The sequence below is a fragment of the Callorhinus ursinus genome, unplaced genomic scaffold (genome assembly GCF_003265705.2).
Source record: "Callorhinus ursinus isolate GAN/ISIS: 27379988/994484 unplaced genomic scaffold, GSC_fseal_2.0 scaffold3, whole genome shotgun sequence".
Lineage (NCBI taxonomy): Eukaryota > Metazoa > Chordata > Mammalia > Carnivora > Otariidae > Callorhinus > Callorhinus ursinus.
In genome coordinates, this window is record NW_027397065.1 from 29,236,510 (window position 1) to 29,257,143 (window position 20,634).

At 47.4% G+C, this 20,634-nt stretch overlaps 1 protein-coding gene across 4 annotated transcripts in view; it reads right to left on the reverse strand.

Annotated features, from left to right (window-relative positions):
* Positions 1-20,634, reverse strand: part of HRH2 (histamine receptor H2) — an 88,840-nt gene that overhangs the window by 24,911 nt on the left and 43,295 nt on the right. For 3 of the 4 annotated variants that reach the window (XM_025867014.2, XM_073889765.1, XM_073889764.1), the window contains exon 3: positions 10,303-11,396. The exons of the other annotated variant lie outside the window; for it this stretch is intronic. In XM_025867014.2, coding sequence (XP_025722799.1) covers positions 11,204-11,396 — 193 coding nt within the window. In that variant the 3' untranslated portion in view covers positions 10,303-11,203. Of the gene's footprint in view, positions 1-10,302; positions 11,397-20,634 lie in introns of those variants that run through there. 4 annotated transcript variants of the gene reach the window in all.

The following is a 20,634-nucleotide window of genomic DNA, read 5'->3' on the forward strand; positions in this document are numbered from 1 at the left end:
GAGGCTGGGAAATGCAGATGTTTGCATTCTATACTGGGCAGGAGGAGTTCACAGTAGAGGAAACCCTGGACAAGCGGGAGGGCGCGCGCAGGTGTGGGCAGCCGTGATTGACAGCTGCCTGACTGGCAAGGGGCGCGCACGGACCCACCAGTTGCGCAGGACGAAATCCAGCGGCGTTAAGCAACGCGCAACAGCGAAGCCTTAACATTTCCTGCTAGTAAAGTGCCACTTGTTTTTGGAGACCACTAGTTTGAGGAAGAAGAATGGATCTAATCTTGCCAAATAAAGGATTTTCAATCCCTTCCAAATTTTTTTGCAAGTCACATTCTATTTCGATTTGGGGTAAATATTTAAACCACCCCGCGGATGAATGCTCCCTATGGCAGTTGCTGCAGTTTATAACCTCTAGCTCGGGACTCCCTCCCTCTTCTCACAGGGTTGTCACTATCCCCTCTGTTTAGCTGTTGCCTGCATATTGCCAAAAAAAAAAAAAAAAGCTGATTTCAGAATATAAAAATAAAAAAATAAGACTGCAAAATCAAAACCAATCAATGTTTATATTTAAACATATTCTTCAAGCAGTAATATTATGCAAGCTGGTGAACTGCAGGTGAATTCAACACTAGAGTCATATAAGGTGGGGTCTGAAAACATTTTAATAGTGAAGATATGGGGTAAATCCTCCCAGATTAGCATATCTGTATGGGAAGGACCTTCATCAAACTTCAAACTACACGATGTTTAAAAACTTGTAACTGTCTTCATTTGGTGAGATGTAAAACATTTATTTACTTTAAAATTGTGAGGCTTTTAAAGCAAATATTTATTAGCTATCGAGTAGGTGCTGGGCACTTTGTATATATTATCTCATTCAATCATAATTTGATCCTTATACTCATGGTCACTCCCATTTCATGGATGGGGAAACCAAGGTACAAATGAATGAGCACCAGGCTTTCTGAGGACTTGAACTGGAGCCAGAATTCAGATCTTAGGGTTCTGAGATCAAGACAGGAGTGAGGGTCCTTCTCAGTAAAGGTCTCAAAACCTTGAGAGCCACAATGTGCCTATTTGCTTTCTCCTCTTATCTTGGGTCAAAATAGAACCTGGCTTTGTCAACGATGATATGGTGGGTCTGACCACAGTTTCAGAGAAGTGAGGACAGGAGCTTAATCCCCACCCCGTGGCCATTAAGAGTGAGTTTCTTGGGCTTGAAACAGACGGTAATGCCATTTTGTAACCTCACTTGCTATCGCTGGTGGATCAAAATCGATACTTCTAGATTATCGAAATCAAAATTAGGATAGTTAAAAAGATCATTTGCACCTTGTGGACATAGAGATATGAAATCCCTGTTGAGACCTCTTCTTTGCCTGGAGGGGTTACCATGGATACAAACTGGTGAATTGATTACCCGAAAGACAGCTCAAACCAGAACGTTCTTAGTATTTTTTTAGTGCCAGGTCCTCACAGACTGCAGCAAGGAGTCCATGAAACTACAGTGGTTGGGTGGCTGTTGTCACCAGGTAGGAGAAGGACACCCACATTAGTGTGCCTTCCCATGAAGTTCAGTGGGTCATGCAGAAGGGTGTTGGGTTTCCAGTTGCCCAGATCAATAGCTGACTGGCATCAAGGCCCAGGCCCACCCTACTGGTCCTAAAGCATGACAAAGGACCACAGAGGCATAGAGTCTCAGGAATATAGGGCCGGAATTTTGCCCACCCTCTCCATTAGATTCTAGGGGGCCCACGTGGGCTTGGCAGGCGGATCTGGGTTTCTGTAACAGAAACTGATCCCCTCTCAGAAATAGGGCATGTGGGAGAGGCTGCCTTTCCAAGAGAATGTCCCCAGGTACATAACTATCTTTATTTCCATTTCACATTTGGTGAAACCGACATAGAATATAGCTTCCTCTTTTCTTCAGGGATTCCCAACATCAGAAATTGTGACCACTGAGAATACAGCATATTAAAAATCATTTTTATATAATCATGAATTGAGCTGAGCTATGGTTGACAAGTTATACTTCGTAGGCATCTAAAATGCTGTATTTTGGAGTTATTTAACAAGCATTTGTTCATTTTTTTTAAGTTTACATTTTCTTACATTTTGGAAGCTCTGACTTTGTTTTCAGTTCCCAAATATCTCTGGAGGTCTCGGTAAAAGAGTGTTTTTACAGTGTCTGATGGTTAGAGTAACCCTGCAGGCAGGGGGCACCCCTGCCCACTGCCGTGGTTAGAAAAACAAGATTTTTGTCAAAGCATAATTTTCAAAAGATTAAAAACATAACTCATACAAATGTATAGGCAACACGTGACAGAGTTTAATTTAGCCCATTCGTGGGGGAACAAGCAAGATGATAGAGCTGGCTCAAGGAAGTATTTGAGAGGCAGCTGTACATCTGGAAAGGAAGAATCTTGAAATAAGACTGCTGAGACATAAAACTGGTCAGTGTCCTACAGGACAATAAACTGTAACCTTTGGAGTTATCTTTTCTGCTGAACAGAAATCATTTGCATTTCTATTGGGTCACAAGAAAATAATTCACAACTTATCAGTCTTGTATAAATTAACATGTAACTCCAGAGTCTGGTCCCTGATCAATACTAAATAGTCAACAAAAGGACTTTCCCCTAGAGAATCATATAATACTGGTCGGGCCCGCTGGCTACACTCCCATATGACACTCAGAGGATGTGCCATCATCTTTAGCCCTATTTCCAAGTCTTAAGAACAGATAAGGGTTTTTTGGGGGCAAGTCCTTGCCGGGGTCATGGCTGGCTGTAGATGTGTGGATCCCTGGGCAGATAAATAGTTTGGCACCCCTCCAGGTCTATGTCTCTCAGTTTCTGTTCAACACTTAGTCAGTAGAGCCAAGGGAAAACGGATTTTTCTGTAACAAAAACTAGATACAGAAAGAAAGTCAACGCATTCAGGTCTATGGTCCCAGCGAGTCAGTTCTGAAAATACTCCAGCAAAACGTTTCCTGTCTTTTGGTGGTTATTTTTCCTTCCTTAGCCTGCCTTTGGGAGGATCCAAATCAAATAACTAGTGGGAGGCATAGTAAAGAGTTTTAATTTAATTTAATTTTTTATTTTTTAAGATTTTTTATTGATTTATTTGACAGAGAGAGACAGTGAGAGAGGGAACACAAGCAGGGGGAGTGGGAGAGGGAGAAGCAGACTCCCTGCTGAGCAGGGAGCCTGATACGGGGCTCGATCCCAGGACCCTGGGATCATGACCTGAGCCAAAGGCAGCCGCTTAACCGACTGAGCCACCCAGGCGCCCAAGAGTTTTAATTTTAGATAATACTTTTTTTTTTTTTTTATTGGTAAGCAGCCCGAACGACTGGGTTTTGGAATTTCAGCAGCCGTCGCTTTGGATGCCAAGCTTGATCTGATGGCACGTGTATACAGCCAAATGTCCAGAATAAGCAAATCCATAGAAACAGAAAGGAGATCGGTGGTTGTCAGGGGCTGGGGGAGTGACTCTGCCAATGGGTATGAAGTTTCTTTCTGGGATGATGGAAATGTTCCTGAATCAAACAGTGGTGATGGTTGCCTGACTTTGTGGATATACTAAAAGTGCTGAATTGTGTACTTTAAAGGATGAGTTATATGGTCTGTGAATTATACCTTAATAAAAAAAATACCCACAGAAGGATCAGCACAGCAAGGTATTTTTAAAAATTCCACAATGGGGAGCCATTTTCTTCATTGGAATTGTAGGAGTCAATGCACAATTTGCCAGCTACAATAGAAGAATGGTTCTGGAAACCTGAGTTAACATATTTGTAGTTATCTTCATGATGTTTCAGGGCTCCTACTCTGGCTGGCTGGCTGGCTCAAGCCACAGTTCACCTTGGGCTGGGTCTATCTGTAGTGACATGTTTCAGGGGAGATGTAAGCGCCGAGAACTGAGAAGATACTCCTCCTCTTCTCATTTGTGGTATGAGTCAAAACTGTTCCAGACTGTTTGGAACACCTGCTTAGACCCACCCAGTGTTTAGCATTTTATGCTGTGTGAGACATGATCTTCAAACTGGAAAACCCTATCATGTTGTGTGTGGCATTTGCAAGACAGCCATTTTCTGAGGATGTAACCATGAGGAAAATTCACCTCAAATAATCGTTGTCTCTATGTATTCATCGGATGTCTTTATTGATCATATCTCTTAATCCTTAAACCTTAATCCTGAATCTTAAACCTCAACATGCAAGGTAGATTTTATTACCCCTGTGTAACCAAAATGACATCTGGGGCCTCCTGATCCCTTGAGATCTGGACAAGGTTGTTTTGATACCCCCCCCCTCCACCCCGAGGAAGTCTACAGCCTTCCCGGAGACTCTGGTGCCTTCCCAAAGGGCTCGGATTCTCAAATTCTGCTCTGCTCCGGACACCTGCTTCCTCTGGGACCCCTTCCATTATGTTCTTTGTGGACCCAGATGTGAAACTCCACTCCCTTCCTAAATTCTCCCCAAAAGCCACTCACACAAAATATGCATGAGTGCAGTGAACTTCCCTGGAGATTTCTTTTGTAGGAAGAGAGATGGAGAATGGTTTACATCACGTCAATGTGTACAGCTATAAAATGAACACTAGGCATTCCCCTTTCCTCAAAATGTCATTTGGGAAGGTGCCTGATTAACATCGCCCTGTCCCCATTTTAGTGGCTCTTGTTTTTTTCCTCTTTTCCCATAGCTTCTTTTCACCATCTGCCACCCCAGACTGTGCCTCAGGAACTCCAAATTTTTTCCCCACTGTTATGCAGATAAATGCATTTTCAGATTCAACTAGGTGCTCAGCAGAACAAAGGGGACCCATTTATCAATAAAGGGACCTTCTCTTGAAAAAGCAGTTAGGTTATAAATAGCATAAAGAAAAATGTCCCCAGTACCACCATTTCATGGATGAGAAAGTGAGGGTCAGAGAGGACTGTGTCTGTCACTCCCATCGCCTTGTCTGGCTCAGCCCCCCAGATCAGAGGCATGCTGTTTCCCTGGGAGAAGAGTCTGGAGTAAAATCAGAATGAACTCTGTCCCTAAATCTCTATGAGACATTGGGTGCCCAGGGCAGCCCTGACTTGGATCTTGCATCCTAGATTGAGCTCAGGGTATGTGAGGCTTCCCTCTCTCTTCCCTGTTGGGGCATGACCTTTGGAAGTCAGTGCCAGGGCCCAGATTTGAGTCTTAGACATACTGTTGCAGGCCAGGGTAGAGAATGAACATAGGGTGTGTAAGAGACTGGAAGCAACTGTATTACTAGGGAGTAGGGAAGCTTAGAGAGCTCCCAGGAATTGCCAGGCACTAGGAGACCCATGTCTCCTCCATCTGAAAGGCTCTAGCTCTGCAGAGCTCTGGAGTTGGGCTGATTTCAGCTCCTATCTAGGCTCTGCCGCTGCGGTGGATTTGGTGGTCATCTAGTAACACTCACCTCCACCTCTACCTCAATTCCATGGGAGGAGTAAATTTACTCTCTCTCTCCATGACTTGGCCATGGGACTTGCTTTGGCTAATGTGTTTGTAGACAAGATGCTTGGGAACTTGAAATGCACTTGTGCTGCTGGGCTTGCTGTCTTGTGTGTCCCTGCCATTTCCATGACAAGAACATGCCCAGGTGGGCCTACTGGTCCCAAGAGAGGATGGCAGGCATGTGGAACAAAGCTAAACTACTCAGCAGAACCCATCCTAGATTACCCAGCCTACAGATTCCTGAGCTAAATAAATGTTTACTGTCATTTTCTGGGAGAGTTTGGGCATGCTTGTTATGAGCACTACTGTGGCCATTGTGAGCTGATACAGTCTCTCACCAGCTGTGTGACTTGGGAAGCCTGGCTTCCTCCATGGAGACCCACAGGAGGAAAGCAAGATTTGGTAGAGCTCATAGAAAGCCTGGGGTGAGCCCAAGGAAAGTTCTGGGAATTTCTTCTAGTTAAATATCCTGTCCTGCACTCGCTGGAGGTAAGGTATCTCTAGGGGGAGTATTCTAACTTCTAGCGGATGAAAGAAGCCACAGCGCATGATAGAAAAGACCCAGGTGGGTGGGGCTGTAGGGAGCCAGGCCCTCCACCTCCGAGGGTTGTTGGTGGGAGCTTGGATGATCTGTGCCTCTCTGAAGGGCTACTGGGCAACGTGTATACTCCATTTCCAGAATTACACCTGTCGGTATGCTAAACACATTCATACACCACCACCACCACCACCACCACCACCAAAACCCACTTGCATATGTGCACAAGGAAATATTGTCAGACGATCAACATAGTATTGTTTACACAGCTACAAATTAAAATGACTCAAATATTCCCGGCTAGGGGGACACCATGGCACACTCTCTGATGGTTAACAATAATGGAGGAGCCCTTTATGGGTTAATGTGGTTGAACCTTGAAGACGCATTGCTGAATTCAGTTCGTAAAGTAGAGCATAACGTTTGTGTTGAGAGGCAAACAAAACGGAACCTAACACCGCGCAGCCAACTGGGTAGCAGTGGTTTCTCAAGGAGAAGTGCTAGGGGAAAGCACGGGGAGTGGCCGTCAAAGGGACTCTGGCTTTCTCTGTAGTGTTACAATTTTGAAGACAAGCGGGTCTGAATTGGAACCTCAGCTGTGTCACATACTTAGGTTTTTAACTCTGGGCACTTTGTGTTCCTCTTCAGGCCCCAGTTGGTGGGGATGTGAGCCTCTACCTGCCAGGGCTGACTGGTGGAAGAAATGAGCTGGTGTCTGTGGAGGGGCTGACATCATGTTTGGGCACAGGAAGGGGCTCATAAATGCCAGTTGAAAGCATGGATTCCCTCAATCCGGGCTACTGAGCACTCCCTCCCAGCCGCCACACTTCTGAGTTTCAGCGCAGCCCCAGCATGCCCCAGGAATGCATCCCTTCAGAAGGTCATGGCTGCCGTGGCCACGTCCTCCCACACTCCACACCCCGCTCCTTGGCCACCCCAGCATTGGCCCCCGTGTCCCATTCTTTGCATGATTCCCTGGTAATTTTGGTACAGGCCAGTCTCTCTGGAGGGTGGGGAGGGTCCATTCCTTTGGGTTCCCAGCATGGAGCCCACAGTCTGCAGTAGATCCTAATAAAATGCTACAGTCCACCCTTCCCAGCAGTGGGGCTGCTCCCTCAACTGGAGAATGAAGGATTGTTCCATAACAGACCTCCTCATTCCTGAATTTTCCAAACTGGAGTCTGAATGATCTTTCCATAATGCAGACCTCATCATTTTAGCCCCTCCTGATGAAGACCCTTCCAAGCCATCCCATTACCCATGTTCCCAATGCAGCGGCCTCGGGAACCTGCTCTCGCTCCCTGAGGTAAGCCCTTCTAGACTCCCTGGTCTTCTTTCCCTCCCCGCCCTTCCCCTGTTTGCCTAGTTAGCAATAATGGTTTTGCTTCTCTTCGGCTTCCTCTTGGTGGAATCTACACCTGTTGGAATAGGATTCCGGAAAAATTCCCAGGCTTCCAGCCCTGGCTGGCTGCCTATATAGTGCCCCACTATTCATCGCCCCCACTGCTGTAGTTCACGGGACACTTCCCTGTCATTTCGTTCCAACCACATAGAACTGCTTAATACCAACTATTGACTCCATCTGCTACTCTCATCTTTCCCAAGTCTCCCTTAACACAGCTTTGTCTTTTCTGCCCTGAAAAAACCCATATTAAAATCCCCTTTGAGGGGTGCCTGGGTGGCTCAGTCGGTTGGGTGTCTGCCTTAGGCTCAGGTCATAATCCCGGTATTCTGGGATCAAGTCCCACATCGGGTTCCCTGCTCAGCGGGGAGCCTGCTTCTCTCTCTGCCTTTCACCCCGCTCATGCTCTCTCTCTCCCTCTCTGAAATAAATAAATAAAAATTTAAAAAAAATCCACTTTGAGCCAGTCAGTTCCCGTAAGCTTTGACTGAGATGACTCATAATCTCTTCTCTGCCTCCTGTGGACATTCATCCAGGTGTGCCTTTTTGCATTCGCTGCAAGGCCCAAAGTTCAGGATTCCACAGCCTCCTCTGGCCTCCTCCCTTCCCTCCCAGGGGACACAGTCACTGCTGATCTCGACTCTGGTCAGCTCCCTCCATCTTCCAAACCCTTTCGTTGGTGCCTTTGGTATTCCTTCCTGGCCTCAAATCCATGAACCTCTTCTTGATCTGGTGGCCTCTTACTTGCTCCTCAACCACCTAGCTTACTGCAGACTTCCTCGACTGACAAGTTTTCCATTTTGAAGATGTCTTTTTCTCTTCCTTAATGCAGGCAATTCTGGGCACATGGATTTCTGCAAACTCTTGCCAAGCACCCACCATGTACGTGGCTCACCGGGTAAGCAGGACAAAGGCCTGATCCTTCTGACCAGCCCGTCCTTCATCACCAGTGTGGTGTTTCTATAGTCCCCTGAGAACTCCTTGACTTTTTAAGGCAACTGCCAAGTTGGCCTTTACCCCGGTATTTTACCATAACTCCTTTTCTAAATCAAGACACACCGTATGATCAAGTTTGGGGAGTAGTCCTCACCAGGAAGTTAAAAAATAAAACCGCGAGGCAGCATCTGTTTCGATAGCTTTATTGGAACATGATGGTAACACAGAACATGGATTTGGGGGCCCACCGCAGATGCTCCCCTCATCTAGACAGCATGTGCCCCACTTCTGCAGCCAGCAGAGGCTCCAGGGAGACTCCAGAAGGGTGGGGGCAGCTCAGACACAGACCCAAAGGAGGCCCCTGCCATGGCGGGTGGTGTGTGGGCACGCTGGGTTGGAGCCCTGAACAGCTGAGACTGTGACGAGCCAGACTGGGGTCTTATGCCTCCAACTACTTGGCCATGATTTAGAGACCCACCTGCCTCAGACTCCCGGGAAAACCACTTAGGAGGGGATTCTGGGGCTTCCAGAGGAATCCAGCCAAGACTGAGCACCTCTGAGGGTCACTGGGGGCAAACCATGCCTTCAGGTGTTTTGGTAGATAAACTGCTTAAAGCCCTTACTAGGTGCCAAACACCCTTCTAGGGACTAGACATACAAAGGTCGACAGAAATAGGCAGGGTCCATGACCTCCTGAGTAGGGCAGACAGACAAGGGTGAGGGAGCCACACGGATGACTGTAAATTACAAACATGCGGTGGGTTCTGAGGACAGTTGTGGTGTGTGTGTGTGTGGGAGGCCTGACCTAATGGGGTGGGTCAAGGAACACTTCCTCAAGAAGTGATATTTCAGCTGAGCTCTCATGGCCAGATGGTGGGAAGAGCATTCCACGCCATGGAAACAGCTTTTTGTGTGGCCCTGTGGCGGCTAGGAGCAGGAGGATAAACAAATAGAAAGCAGAGGCCAGGAGGGTTGGGGTGAAGAGACAGAGGGGGACGTGGCAGGAGGAGGCTGCAGGGCTCTGTCAGGCCTGAGCACGCAGGGCTGGGGGCCCAGGAGAAAGATGGTTGCCTGCGTGTGCCGTGTCACCACATCCGAGTTTCGCATAGCCAGCTGTGGCTGCTGGGTAGGGGGCGGGCTGGTCGGAGGCCAGAGGGGACCGTGGAGAGCTGTCAGGCAGCTGTCTCATTTGTCCTGACCAAAAGATGGCAGTGGGGCTGAGTGCGGGCAGAATCAAGCAGATGGTGGGTACCTGTGTAGCTGGGGCCTGGGACAACTGACCACGAGGAGCTAAGGCTGACCTGGGGGACCTGGCAGAGGAACAGGTGCAGGAAAACGGTCAGGAGTGTGGCTGCAGATGTGCTAAAAGTGAGGTGTCTTCGAAACACCCAGGTAGAGGGGTCGGGTGGAAAACTCCCAAAGGAAGCCCGGGCTCCAGGCACAAACCTGGGAGTCATTCCCTCACAGATAAGTCTCCTGGTGACTTCGGTTACGAGGGTGCAGACAAGGCCACAGAGGCAGAGGAATCGCAGTGAGAAGAGAAGGCTCATGGGACAGGCACACCTGACAGCCAGGGAGAGGACAGTGAGCTACCAGATGGCCGAGAAGGCCTGGGTGCGCACGGAGGGGGACGCCACCGGCGGCTCTTGGAACCAAGGGAGGAGCGGGCTCAGGGAGGGACCGGGGTTAGCAGGGAGAGTCCATGCACACCCTCTTTTCTCGGGGTGTCACCACCCCCACCTCCTTGGGTCTCTTCAACAACCTTGTAAATAGCAAAGGGGATCTTACCCCCTTGGATGGAGGAGTCAAGAGCTGCTCAGAGAGATCACTACTGATGCACCCAAGGTCACACATCCAGGAGAGGATGCTGTGGGGTCGACTCCCTCCCCCCCCGCCCCCCCCCCCCCCGGGCCCCTCTCCCCCTCTCTCGGGCACCCCCCCCCCCCCCCCCCACCTGCCCCGCCGTTGGCGCTGCTCCGCACCACTTCTTGTTGATGAAAAGCACCAGAGAGGGGCAGGACTGCAGCACGGAGGCACCCCTCAGGCTCCGGAGCGGAGCCCCGCTAAGAGAAGGGTAGGCTGAGTCAAGCAAACACCTTGATCTCTCTCCTGAGCAGCAGTGCAATGTCAAGTCAAGAATGTGGGCTTGAGGCCTGGCTCTTTGCCCATGCTCCTGTTCCTTCCTTCCCTCAACAACTATTTTTCGAGTGCCTCCTAGGAGCCAGGTACGCGTGCTAGCTGAGTGCCCTGGGGCGGGCCCCAGTCTTCTTGAAGCCTCAGTTTCTACCTCTGTGAAGCAGGTTGGTGATTCTTACCACATGTTATAAGGATTACGTGAGCTCATGCAGATGAAGTACCTGGCACACGGCAGGTGCTCAGGAAAGGCTAATTTCCTTCCTGTCTTTCCCTTCCCTTCCCTCGCCTTTCCTTCCCTTCATCCTACAGAACCTGTGAGAGAGTGAGAGGCTAACTCTCTATGGCAACACCCTCTGCTGTGCTCAGAGGGCCTGCACATTCCTGCGTGTACAAATCCACACACGCACCTGTGCACACATCTGCCACGTCCAGCCATCTCTGCTCATGACTCAGGGCCAGCACCAACGTGAGCTTTGAACCCATGGGATTCAGCGGACCCAGGCCCAGGAGAGTTCTGAACGTCTGCTAGGGATGCTGAGCACAGAACAGGCTGCTCCGCACTAGACCTGAGGACCCCAGCACCCCGCTGTGTGCTCCGGGAGTCCCTAGACTCAGGCTAGGGTGCATCTTCGGTGGCTCTGGGGGCTTCTGGGTCCTTAATGGCTCCAGGAGTCAAACCTTGGTGACCAGAAGCAGTATCTTCTGTGTCCCGGGCCGGGTCTAGACAGCCTCGGAGGGCAGAGTCCTCACTGCTTCCTGGGGTGGTGTCCTCAGTGGCTCCTCGGACAGTGGCTCGCCTGGTTGCTCCTCTGAGGGGCCTCTCATGTGTCTCTGGAGGAACCTAAGCCCCCACAGACTCTTGCAGCAGCTTAGAAGTTTGCTGGAGCACACAGTGCAGGAGAGCGCTGGCTTCCTGAGGAGACACAAGCACAGTCAGGGCTGAGGTGACCACAGAGCAAGGCCAGTGGGCCCGGGGCCCACCCTCCGGCCTTCGCTTCTCCTGTGCCGGCCTAGGGAAGGGGGGGGGTCAGGGCCCTTCCTCGGCCACCAGGGCGGCCCGCATGCAGCAGGGACTTCTTCCCTCAATCCACGGAGGGGAGCATTCGGGACACCTTTCAGATCTCACGCCTGCTTCCAACATGCCGTGCGCCCCTTAACTCCTCTGAACCCCAAGTGGAGGAAAAAACAGCCACCCTTCCAATTCTTGGAAGGATTAAGCATTATAAAATAGGTACAGAAGTATCCCACACCTTGCCTGGCTCATAATAGGAGCCCAATTAATATTTGCTGCTTCTCGCTCTTAGTGAAAGGATTCCAGAACGTCGGCGGTACGCCTTGCATGGGTTGAAGGGAGGCTGGGAGAAGACACACAGATTTATTCATCCTTCCATTAAAATCAGTTGTGAGCGCGTCTGTCTCCATTAGAATGTGCGCTCCCCAAAGGCAAGGCGCTAGACCCCGGCAATTATGGCTGGTATATAGTAGTTCCTCAGTTAACGTCTGTTGAGTCCATCTGATCAAAGAATAGATCACTGAAGACTGAGTTAGCCAAAAGCTTGGTAGGAAAGTTTTTAACAAAGTATTTGGCATACATTTTTAGCAAGAAGAGGATTTCCCTCCCTTCTGGGCATACAGAGTTCCTTTGCGCTGTTGCCTGCTAAGGTGCGGATGGCAGACCTGCTTTTCTCTTGAGCTACTTTCAGTGAGTGAGAACTCCTTTATCATTTTTTATTTCAAGTCAGAGGGAAAGGCTCAGGGGGGCGCTCCTGTGTTTTCAGCACGCACCACCTGCAGATCTCCCTTTAGAACAGAGAACAGGAGGCAGGCTCAGAGCTTTAATCAGGCAATTGGGTCTGGTCAAACTTTGATGACATTGTTTGGTGTCACTGTACCTATGCTCATGGGTTCTGTTTTCCACCAGGGGTACTGTGTTTCCATTTATGGGGACAATATAAAGTTTCCTCGTGTATTTCAGTGAAAACAGCAAGTTGGTGTAGAGCTTTAAGTGCATATAATGCAGGTGGGAGAAGACTACAGGCTGGACTGGATGGGGAAGGCAATGTGCAAACGGCCGTGGTTTGGGGAGTGCCGTTCCAAGTCCCCGACCCATCCCAGCTTCCCCTTAGCCCAAAACAGAAGAAGCTGAGTACTGCATGGTGTCCCTAGAGACTCTGTCTGGGGTCTCTGCAGACCCAGGGCAGGACAAAATCTGGCTTCAGCTATGTCTAAAGCCACAAACGCTACCTACTTTCTGGCTTCCCTACCTAGGCTGGAGTGGTAGCTTTCCTCGTCAGTTTCAAGCTGGGAGCTACCCGCTGCTTGCCCTGAGACCCCCTGCAGTTCCTTGGGATGTCCGGTGAAGATCACACCTGGCCTCAGCTCCCCCCATCATCTGTTAAGGTACTCTGGCTGCCAGAGAATCAAACTCCCTGCTCCTCCTCCTTTCTACATACAGAGAGGTAAGAGCATGGAGCTTCCCTTTAGCATCTGTTAGATAGATGGGGGTTGTGGATTTGGACGCCTGACTTTGTAAGACACAGATGAGAGAAGCCCCCGACACCAAAGCTTCGCTCAGTGCATAGGTACGCTCCAGCTTAGCCACTGCTGAAGGCTGTGAGTGGCCCAAGCTCTCCCTGGAGGTTTGGCCAGCCCTGCCCTCCCCAGAACACGTGCCCTCACCTGAACCTCAAGGTTATACCCCTGGCACTTCAGAGGCCCCATTCTCCATGCTAGCAGTGTACATATTTGACCAGGCAGGCGGTATCTACCCTTGGGTTAACATTCCAGACACAGCTCTGGTCAAGCGACTTTCACTGACATCATCAAAGAAAAGCTGGCTTTGGCTAGGAAATAACCAGCTCCCTTGTAAAGAGCTTACAGGTGACTTAAAATAATATTATTATGGAAATATCACATGTTCCTTATAAAAAATTCAGGACATAGAGATTAACAAAACAAAGAAGATAAATATCTCAAATAACTCCTCTACTCAGACATATCTTTTTGTTACATATTGATTCCATCATTAAGTATTTTTAAATGAAATCCATCATACATCCAAAGAGATTATATAAAAGTCAAATATGCATGGTTTAAAGACTACTAAGGAATACTAAAATGGATACCAGTATAACCACCTCTCAGGTTAAGGGACAGAATTTACCAGTACCTGACTTGTTTTAGCAAATACTTAGGTATCCTGAAACATCATATTGTGCATATTGTGGTGTTCTGCCTGCAATTATTTATTTATTTATTTATTTATTTATTTATTTATTTATTTATCATTATTTTGGCAGAGGTGGGGGGCTGCAAATTACAGCTTTATTCTTTTTACAAAATAACAATTAATTCAGCAATATTGTCATTTTCCAAATGGGGGCTAAATCTGGATTGTCTGTCTGATACAAGGCTGTTCATGGATGACAATCATCTTGAAATGAAGCTTGATGGATAAATGTGATTTCTCTGCCCCAAATGCCTTCCTTTGGCAACCATTCAATCCCCACAGCATCATCGGGCCCCATCCCCTAGAGGATGCTTTTGGATTCACCTCTCCATGTGGCAACAGTGACTGCTTGAGAGGTGAGTTCAGAACTCAACCCAGAAGAAAGAGTCCTTCCCATGACTACTGCATCTTTCTTATGAGGCAGAGAAGCTAGGAGCACAAAGGCAGTCGATGGCTATCCAACTGAATTACTATCACTTCCAACCAAGACTTTTGTCCAGGGGCACCTGGGTGGTTTAGTTGGTTAAGCATCCGACACTTGGGTTCTGCTCAGGTCATGATCTCAGGGTCATGATTTAGGGTCTTGGGATTCTCTCTCTCATTCTCTCTCTGCCCCTCCCCCACTGCTCTCACTCTCTCTTTAAAAAGAAAAAAGAAGACTTTTGTCTAATACAACAACACAGAGTATTATTTGAGGTTGACTATTTCCAGTAATAATATAGTCAGCAAAACAACCTTCTACAACAGTTTATAACTGTAAACACAACCAACCTTCTGTACTTTATGATCATAACAACCCTCTACAACACTTTGCCCCTATAAACAAAACAACTTTTATAATATTTAATAACTGCAAACACAAGTTTAACATGCCTGGAAGGACCTGCCACCTATATGACATTTTGAGTGCATATAGAGGCTTGAAAAATACTAGCTTATTGGAGCGCCTGGGTGGCTCAGTCAGTTAAGTATCCGACTCTTGGTTTTGGCTCAGGTCATGATCTCAGGGTCCCAGGATCCAGCCCCAACCTGAGACAGGCTCCACACTCAGAGGGGAGTCTGCTTGAGGATTCTCTCTCCCTCTGCCCCTCTCCCCACTTGAGCATGCTCTCTCTGTCTCTCAAATAAATAAATAAATCTTAAAAAAAGAGAAAAATATTGGCTTATTTATCAGTTAATACAGTTTCAGATACTAAAATTTTTTTTAAAGATTTTATTTATTTATTTAATTGACACACAGAGAGAGACAGCGAGAGAGGGAACACAAGCAGGAGGAGGGTCAGAGGGAGAAGCAGGCTTCCCGCCAAGCAAGGAGCCCTATGTGGGGCTCGATCCCAGGACCCTGAGATCATGACCTGAGCTGAAGGCAGTCGCTTAACCAACTGAGCCGCCCAGGCGCCCCCAGACACTAAAATTTTGATTATTTAATGCAGTTAGTGTTTTTTGGCATACATAATCTCTCAGCATACATCTCAATCATTATCACTTAGGTAATAAGCATTAATTTATGTAATAACTATAATTTACTCTGCATTTAAAAAAAACCAGAAAAATCCAAAGAAGGATTAAAACTACAAATTGAAAGTATTTAAAATTTAGATTTTCCTTTTATATCAATAAAACCATGTTTTACGATTTTTTTCTGTAGCTACCTTTTGTTGTTGTTTTTTTAAAGATTTTATTTATTTGAGAGAGAGAGAATGAGAGATAGAGAGCACGAGAGGGAAGAGGGTCAGAGGGAGAAGCAGACTCCCCGCTGAGCAGGGAGCCCAATGTGGGACTCGATCCCGGGACTCCAGGATCATGACCTGAGCTGAAGGCAGTCGCTTAACCAAATGAGCCACCCAGGCGCCCTGTTGTTGTTGAACACTATATTTTTGAGATTGAACTTTGCTGATGCATGTACCTGTAGTTCATTTTCACTGCTATAAAGTATTCCATTATGTGAAAATACTCCGATTTATTTATCCATTCACCTGTTGATGGACATCTGAGTTGTTTTCCATTTTTTTTAATCATTTCCCTTCTCATACTTGCTTTTGAATTTACACAATAATGGCCTCATCAAATGAATAGGAGAGTTTCCCTTTTTTTCTCCCCTGATAGAGTTTGTGCAGAAATGGAATGATCTATTCCTAGAATATTTGGTAGAACTCCTTTGCAAAACCAAGTACTACTGGTGTTTCATTCATTTAATTTATTTTTATTTTTTTAATTTTTTTAAAAAATATTTTATTTGTTTATTTGACAGAGAGAGAGACGGTGAGAGAGGGAACACAAGCAGGGGGAGTGGGAGAGGGAGAAGCAGGCTTCCTGCGGAGCAGGGAGCCCGATGCGGGGCTCGATCCCAGGACCCTGAGATCATGACCTGAGCCGAAGGCAGATGCTTAATGACTGAGCCACCCAGGCGCCCCTCATTTTATTTATTTTTAATGGTTACAGGACCATTCCAGTTTTCTATTTCATTGCAAGTCAGTTTTGACAAGTTCTGTTTCACTAGAAATTTTTCCCTTTATCTGAGTTTTCCCTTGTTTGGGGCATGGAATTGATTACAGCATTTTTATTACCTTTCCTATCTCTGTAACATCTAAAATAATATCCTCTCTAAACTCTTAATATTGTTTATGATGTTTGTGATTAATTTCTCTTTGTAGTTCTTTCAATTTTATTTCATATATTTTTAAAAGCTAGTTTATTGGGTACGTATGTATTTAGAACTATTATTGTTCCAGTAAATAAGATTCTTTTTAAAAATATGGTGACCATCTTTATCTTTAGTAAAATGTTTTGCTTAAGATTCACTTTGTCTGATTTAATGTAGCTACCCAAATTTCCTTTTGATAATATTTGTCTAGCATACTGTATTTTTGAAAGTATAACTTTCAACATTTTTATTTCCTTAAGTCTATTTCTTGTGAAAACATTTGTTTGGATTTTTAAAAAATCTTATCTGACGACCTTTGTTTTTCTTACTTGGACAGTTTATTCCATTTACACATATTGTGATTACTGATATATTTTCACTAAGTTTTTCAATGTGGTTTTGTGTTTTATATCCACCCTACCTTTTCTAAGTTTTCCTATATTTTCTTGTTTTGCTTTAGATTCCCTTTCCCCACCCCTCATTCTCTTTCCTTCTTACCTTGTGGAATTTCTAGCCTCTTATAAAATAATTTTAACATGCATATTTAATATAATAAAGTCTAGTGGCATGGAGCCCTCCTCATTTACTTAGCTTGCCATCCATGCTAAATGCAAGTTGGGATGAGACACTAAGCTAAGTTCGAATACTGTGTAGACTCTATTACATTACAGAGTCTAGAGATACCCGTAGGTTTAATATTCCTTGACCCCCTTCATAGCCCCATGGCCCATCCTGCTCTGAGCCCTAAATCTTGAAGCAGGGGATGTTAATGGGGTTCTCAAGAGCACATAATATGTGTCTGCCACACAGTAAGTGCTTATGGTAAACACCTGTCATTTTCACCTTCCCATCGTCTATTCCCCTTCTCTTGGTAATAGCACTTTGATTGTTTGGGAGCCAGCCCTCCTCACTCTTTGCCCATGTGAGCGAGGTGGGGTTGACCTCTTATTCTTTGCCCTGGCTCCTGGGGTGGGTACAGAGGTAAACACATGACCCACCCAACCAATGAAAGCCTGAAACTTTTTTGTTGGAACAGTAGGAAAGGGACACATCTTGCACTGGAGTTGCTAAGATGGGAAGATGTAGACTTGGAGCTGCTGGTGGCGCCACAGGGAGACTCTGAGAATGAAGTCAACACACTGTAAAACTGAGCTGAAAGCTGGAGAAAGACAAATTTCTGATGATATTTGCACATTTGGATCTAGCCAAGCTTGAGGCTACCCTTGTTTTCTTCTGTTTTATGAGTCAGTTCCCCACCTCCACCAATCCCAGCCCCTTTTAATTAATTAATTAACTAATTAATTAATTAATTTTTTGAGAGAGCAAGCTCGCTCGCATGTGCATGAGTGTGAACTGGGTCACCAAAACTAAGAGGGAGAATCTTAAGCAGGCTCCACGCCCAGTGCAGAGCCTGATGTGGGGTTCGATCTCAGGACCCTGAGATCATGATCTGAGCTGAAATCAAGAGTTGGACGCTTAGCCGACTGAGCCACCCAGGCGTCCCCCCTCACCCAACAGCCTCTTTTAACTGGGTTTCTGCTCCTGGCAGTCAACAATACCCTGATTAATAATATTCCTAGAATCTGAATCCCATCTTTTCATGTTGAGAGTGTTAAAATCTAACCAGCCACTCACAGTCTGGGTCCAGTTTCGGTGCTACTGTCTCTATAGGAAGCCTTGCTCAGGCCCTCTCTGAACCTCAGTTTTCTCTTCTGAAATAAGTTTATAACAGCAACCTCACAGGACTGCTGTGAGGACTACAGGTAATGAATGTCAGAGCTCTTCATCATTACCGTCTATTGCATATAGTACCGACGACCACACAGAACCACCACATGTGCACAGCACCTGCTGTCATTTACATCTGTGCCTTTGCACATGTCCTGTTGTTGGAGTCTTTATGTTCTTCATTGCCGCTCAACTTCTACTTCTCTTTCAAGGTTCTGCTCAGGCATCACCTCCCATGGGAAGCTATCTCTGAGGCTTCCCAGGATTGCTGATCCCCTCCCAGCTCCTATAGCCCTTCTGCTGAAGCACTGACCTCCTTGGGTTAACTATGCATTTACTTGTCTATCTCCCAGACGAAAGGGACGCACTGGATCTTTCATCTTCAGCCCCACCATCCAAGTTTCTAGCAGGTGTTCAGTCAGTCAGGTGTGTGAAAATGAAAAGCCCAATCAATCTGAGTTTCAGGAGTGATTCTGCCATGTTCTGACTTCCCCAATTCACAGATCATCAGAAACAGAAGCCCTTCCCTGCCGCTCCGGCAACCCTTTTGCTGTGTTGGTGACTCATGCTGGCTTTATTTCTATCTCCATCTCCCTGCTGCAGGCCGGGAAGAACCTTGTGGACAGGAGCCCCAGGAGGGGCAGTGAGGGACGCTGACCATTTCAGCCAGCACCTCTGAGACTAGCCATGTGCTGGGGGGATGGAGAAAGCAGGAGATTTGGGACCAGGAGCCCTGAGTGTGGTTTGAGCCTTCCTCATTCCCCTGCTGTTGGATCTCAGACAACTCCATCTCTTTCTCAAGTCCCTCGCCTCATCTGTAAAATGGGGATGAGCCCAGTGAAAGGGGCTGGGAGAGGAAGCTTCCCCTCCTCCTCCCTTGTTTCTTGCAATGGGTGTGGTCACGGCTGCTTTGTTCCTCAGGGTCCCCAAGAAATGGAGGTTGAGGGACTCTATATTGAGGGTCTAGGCTGATCTCTGAAGCCAGGTTCTTACTAGGCTGTGCCCAACTACACGGCATAACCGCTACCACCACGTGTCAGCTATGCCTACATCCTGGGAACTGGGTCACCAAAACTCCTTTATGGGGAAAAGGAAGTGGAGAAGAGAAAGCAGAAGAGGCTCTCTCGTACCCCGGGAGTCGGCCATAACCCACCAGGGCTCTTTCCCCTGCCTTAAGCTTTTGTCAAAGTCAGGGGTGACTGTCTTCTCCAGGCCAGGCCTAATTTCTGGTTGTTCTGAAATAAGCTATGAGGTGGACATTTCAGGACACCAAGCTACCCAGAGGCCATTCAGAGCATCATCTTCATATACCCTTGTTTCCTCCCACAAATTGATACCACCTGATATGCTGGAGTGACCAAACTTCAGGCCTCTGCTCATGAAAGAAATAATTTTTTCATGCCCTTTTCAGAATTTTCTGGAAGCAAACATAGAGGGTTTGCCTACACCAGCATCAGCTTTGAAGGGGTGGTGGCGAGGTCTTTTGTCCTTCAACAAGCATCACAGCGAACTGGGCAGAGGCTTCCGGCAGGAGTTTTGCACACACACTGCATTCATTTTCATGCCAGAGAAGGTGAAATTTATCCAAGAAGGGCACCCCAGAACTCCCTGGGACTTAGTTGAGATCTAGAGGTAATAGTCATAAACCATTGGCCTCTTTCAAATTTTCTCTCGTGACATAGGAACTAGATGGTGAGGATCTGCCTTGGGCTCATCAGAGGGATTTTGATTAGGGACCTCCCAGGAGACGCATCCCTGAATGCTGGAGGGTCACAGGCTGGGACCACACGGGAGCTCAGTGAGGGAATGGTTGGCTACCACTCTAGCAGTCAAGCGAGGGACCTGGCACAGAGCAGGGATCATGCATTGTACTGGTGAATGAGCAAATGATTGACAAGAACTAGCATTTACCGAGTGCTCACGTGCTAGGTCTTGAGCGGGCTGTTTGGCATCCTTTTTCTAGGTAACCCTCCCAGTGGTATTATAAGGCAAGCACGGGTGTCCCACTGCACAGGCCAGGAAACTGAGGCTCTGGGTGATTAAGTGATGCCCCTAGGTCACTCATTAACAAAACTCAAATAGGAAACAATAGCTGTTGGCTCCCACATGGACGGTGGTGGGCACAGAACCATTTCTGGCCCCGGGGATCAGGGGAAGCCCTGCGGAGCAGGTGGCCTTTGAGTTGGGCCTGGGGTAAGAAGTGGAAACAGAACGGGGATATTGGCAGGGGGGATGTCTCTTTGGGCAGAGGGGGCAGCCTGAGCTGTGAGTTGTGCTCTGGAGCAGGGAGGTCTAGTTCATCCGGAGCAAAAGGGCCCTGAGGGTGCGGCGGGAGAGGAGACAGAGCGGGGTTCCATAGCCAGAATGTAAGGGGCTGGCTGGAGGAGTTTGCAAGTAACCTGGCAGGCCCTGGAGCAATGCTGGAGGCTACGGAGCCAAGGAGTGTCAGCAATCGGCTGAGGAACAGTCTCGGCTTGTGGCCTACACTGGCCCTTCTCCGTGATCTTACACCTACGTGGGTCAGTGAGACTGGACCTGAGTGAGGGCCTG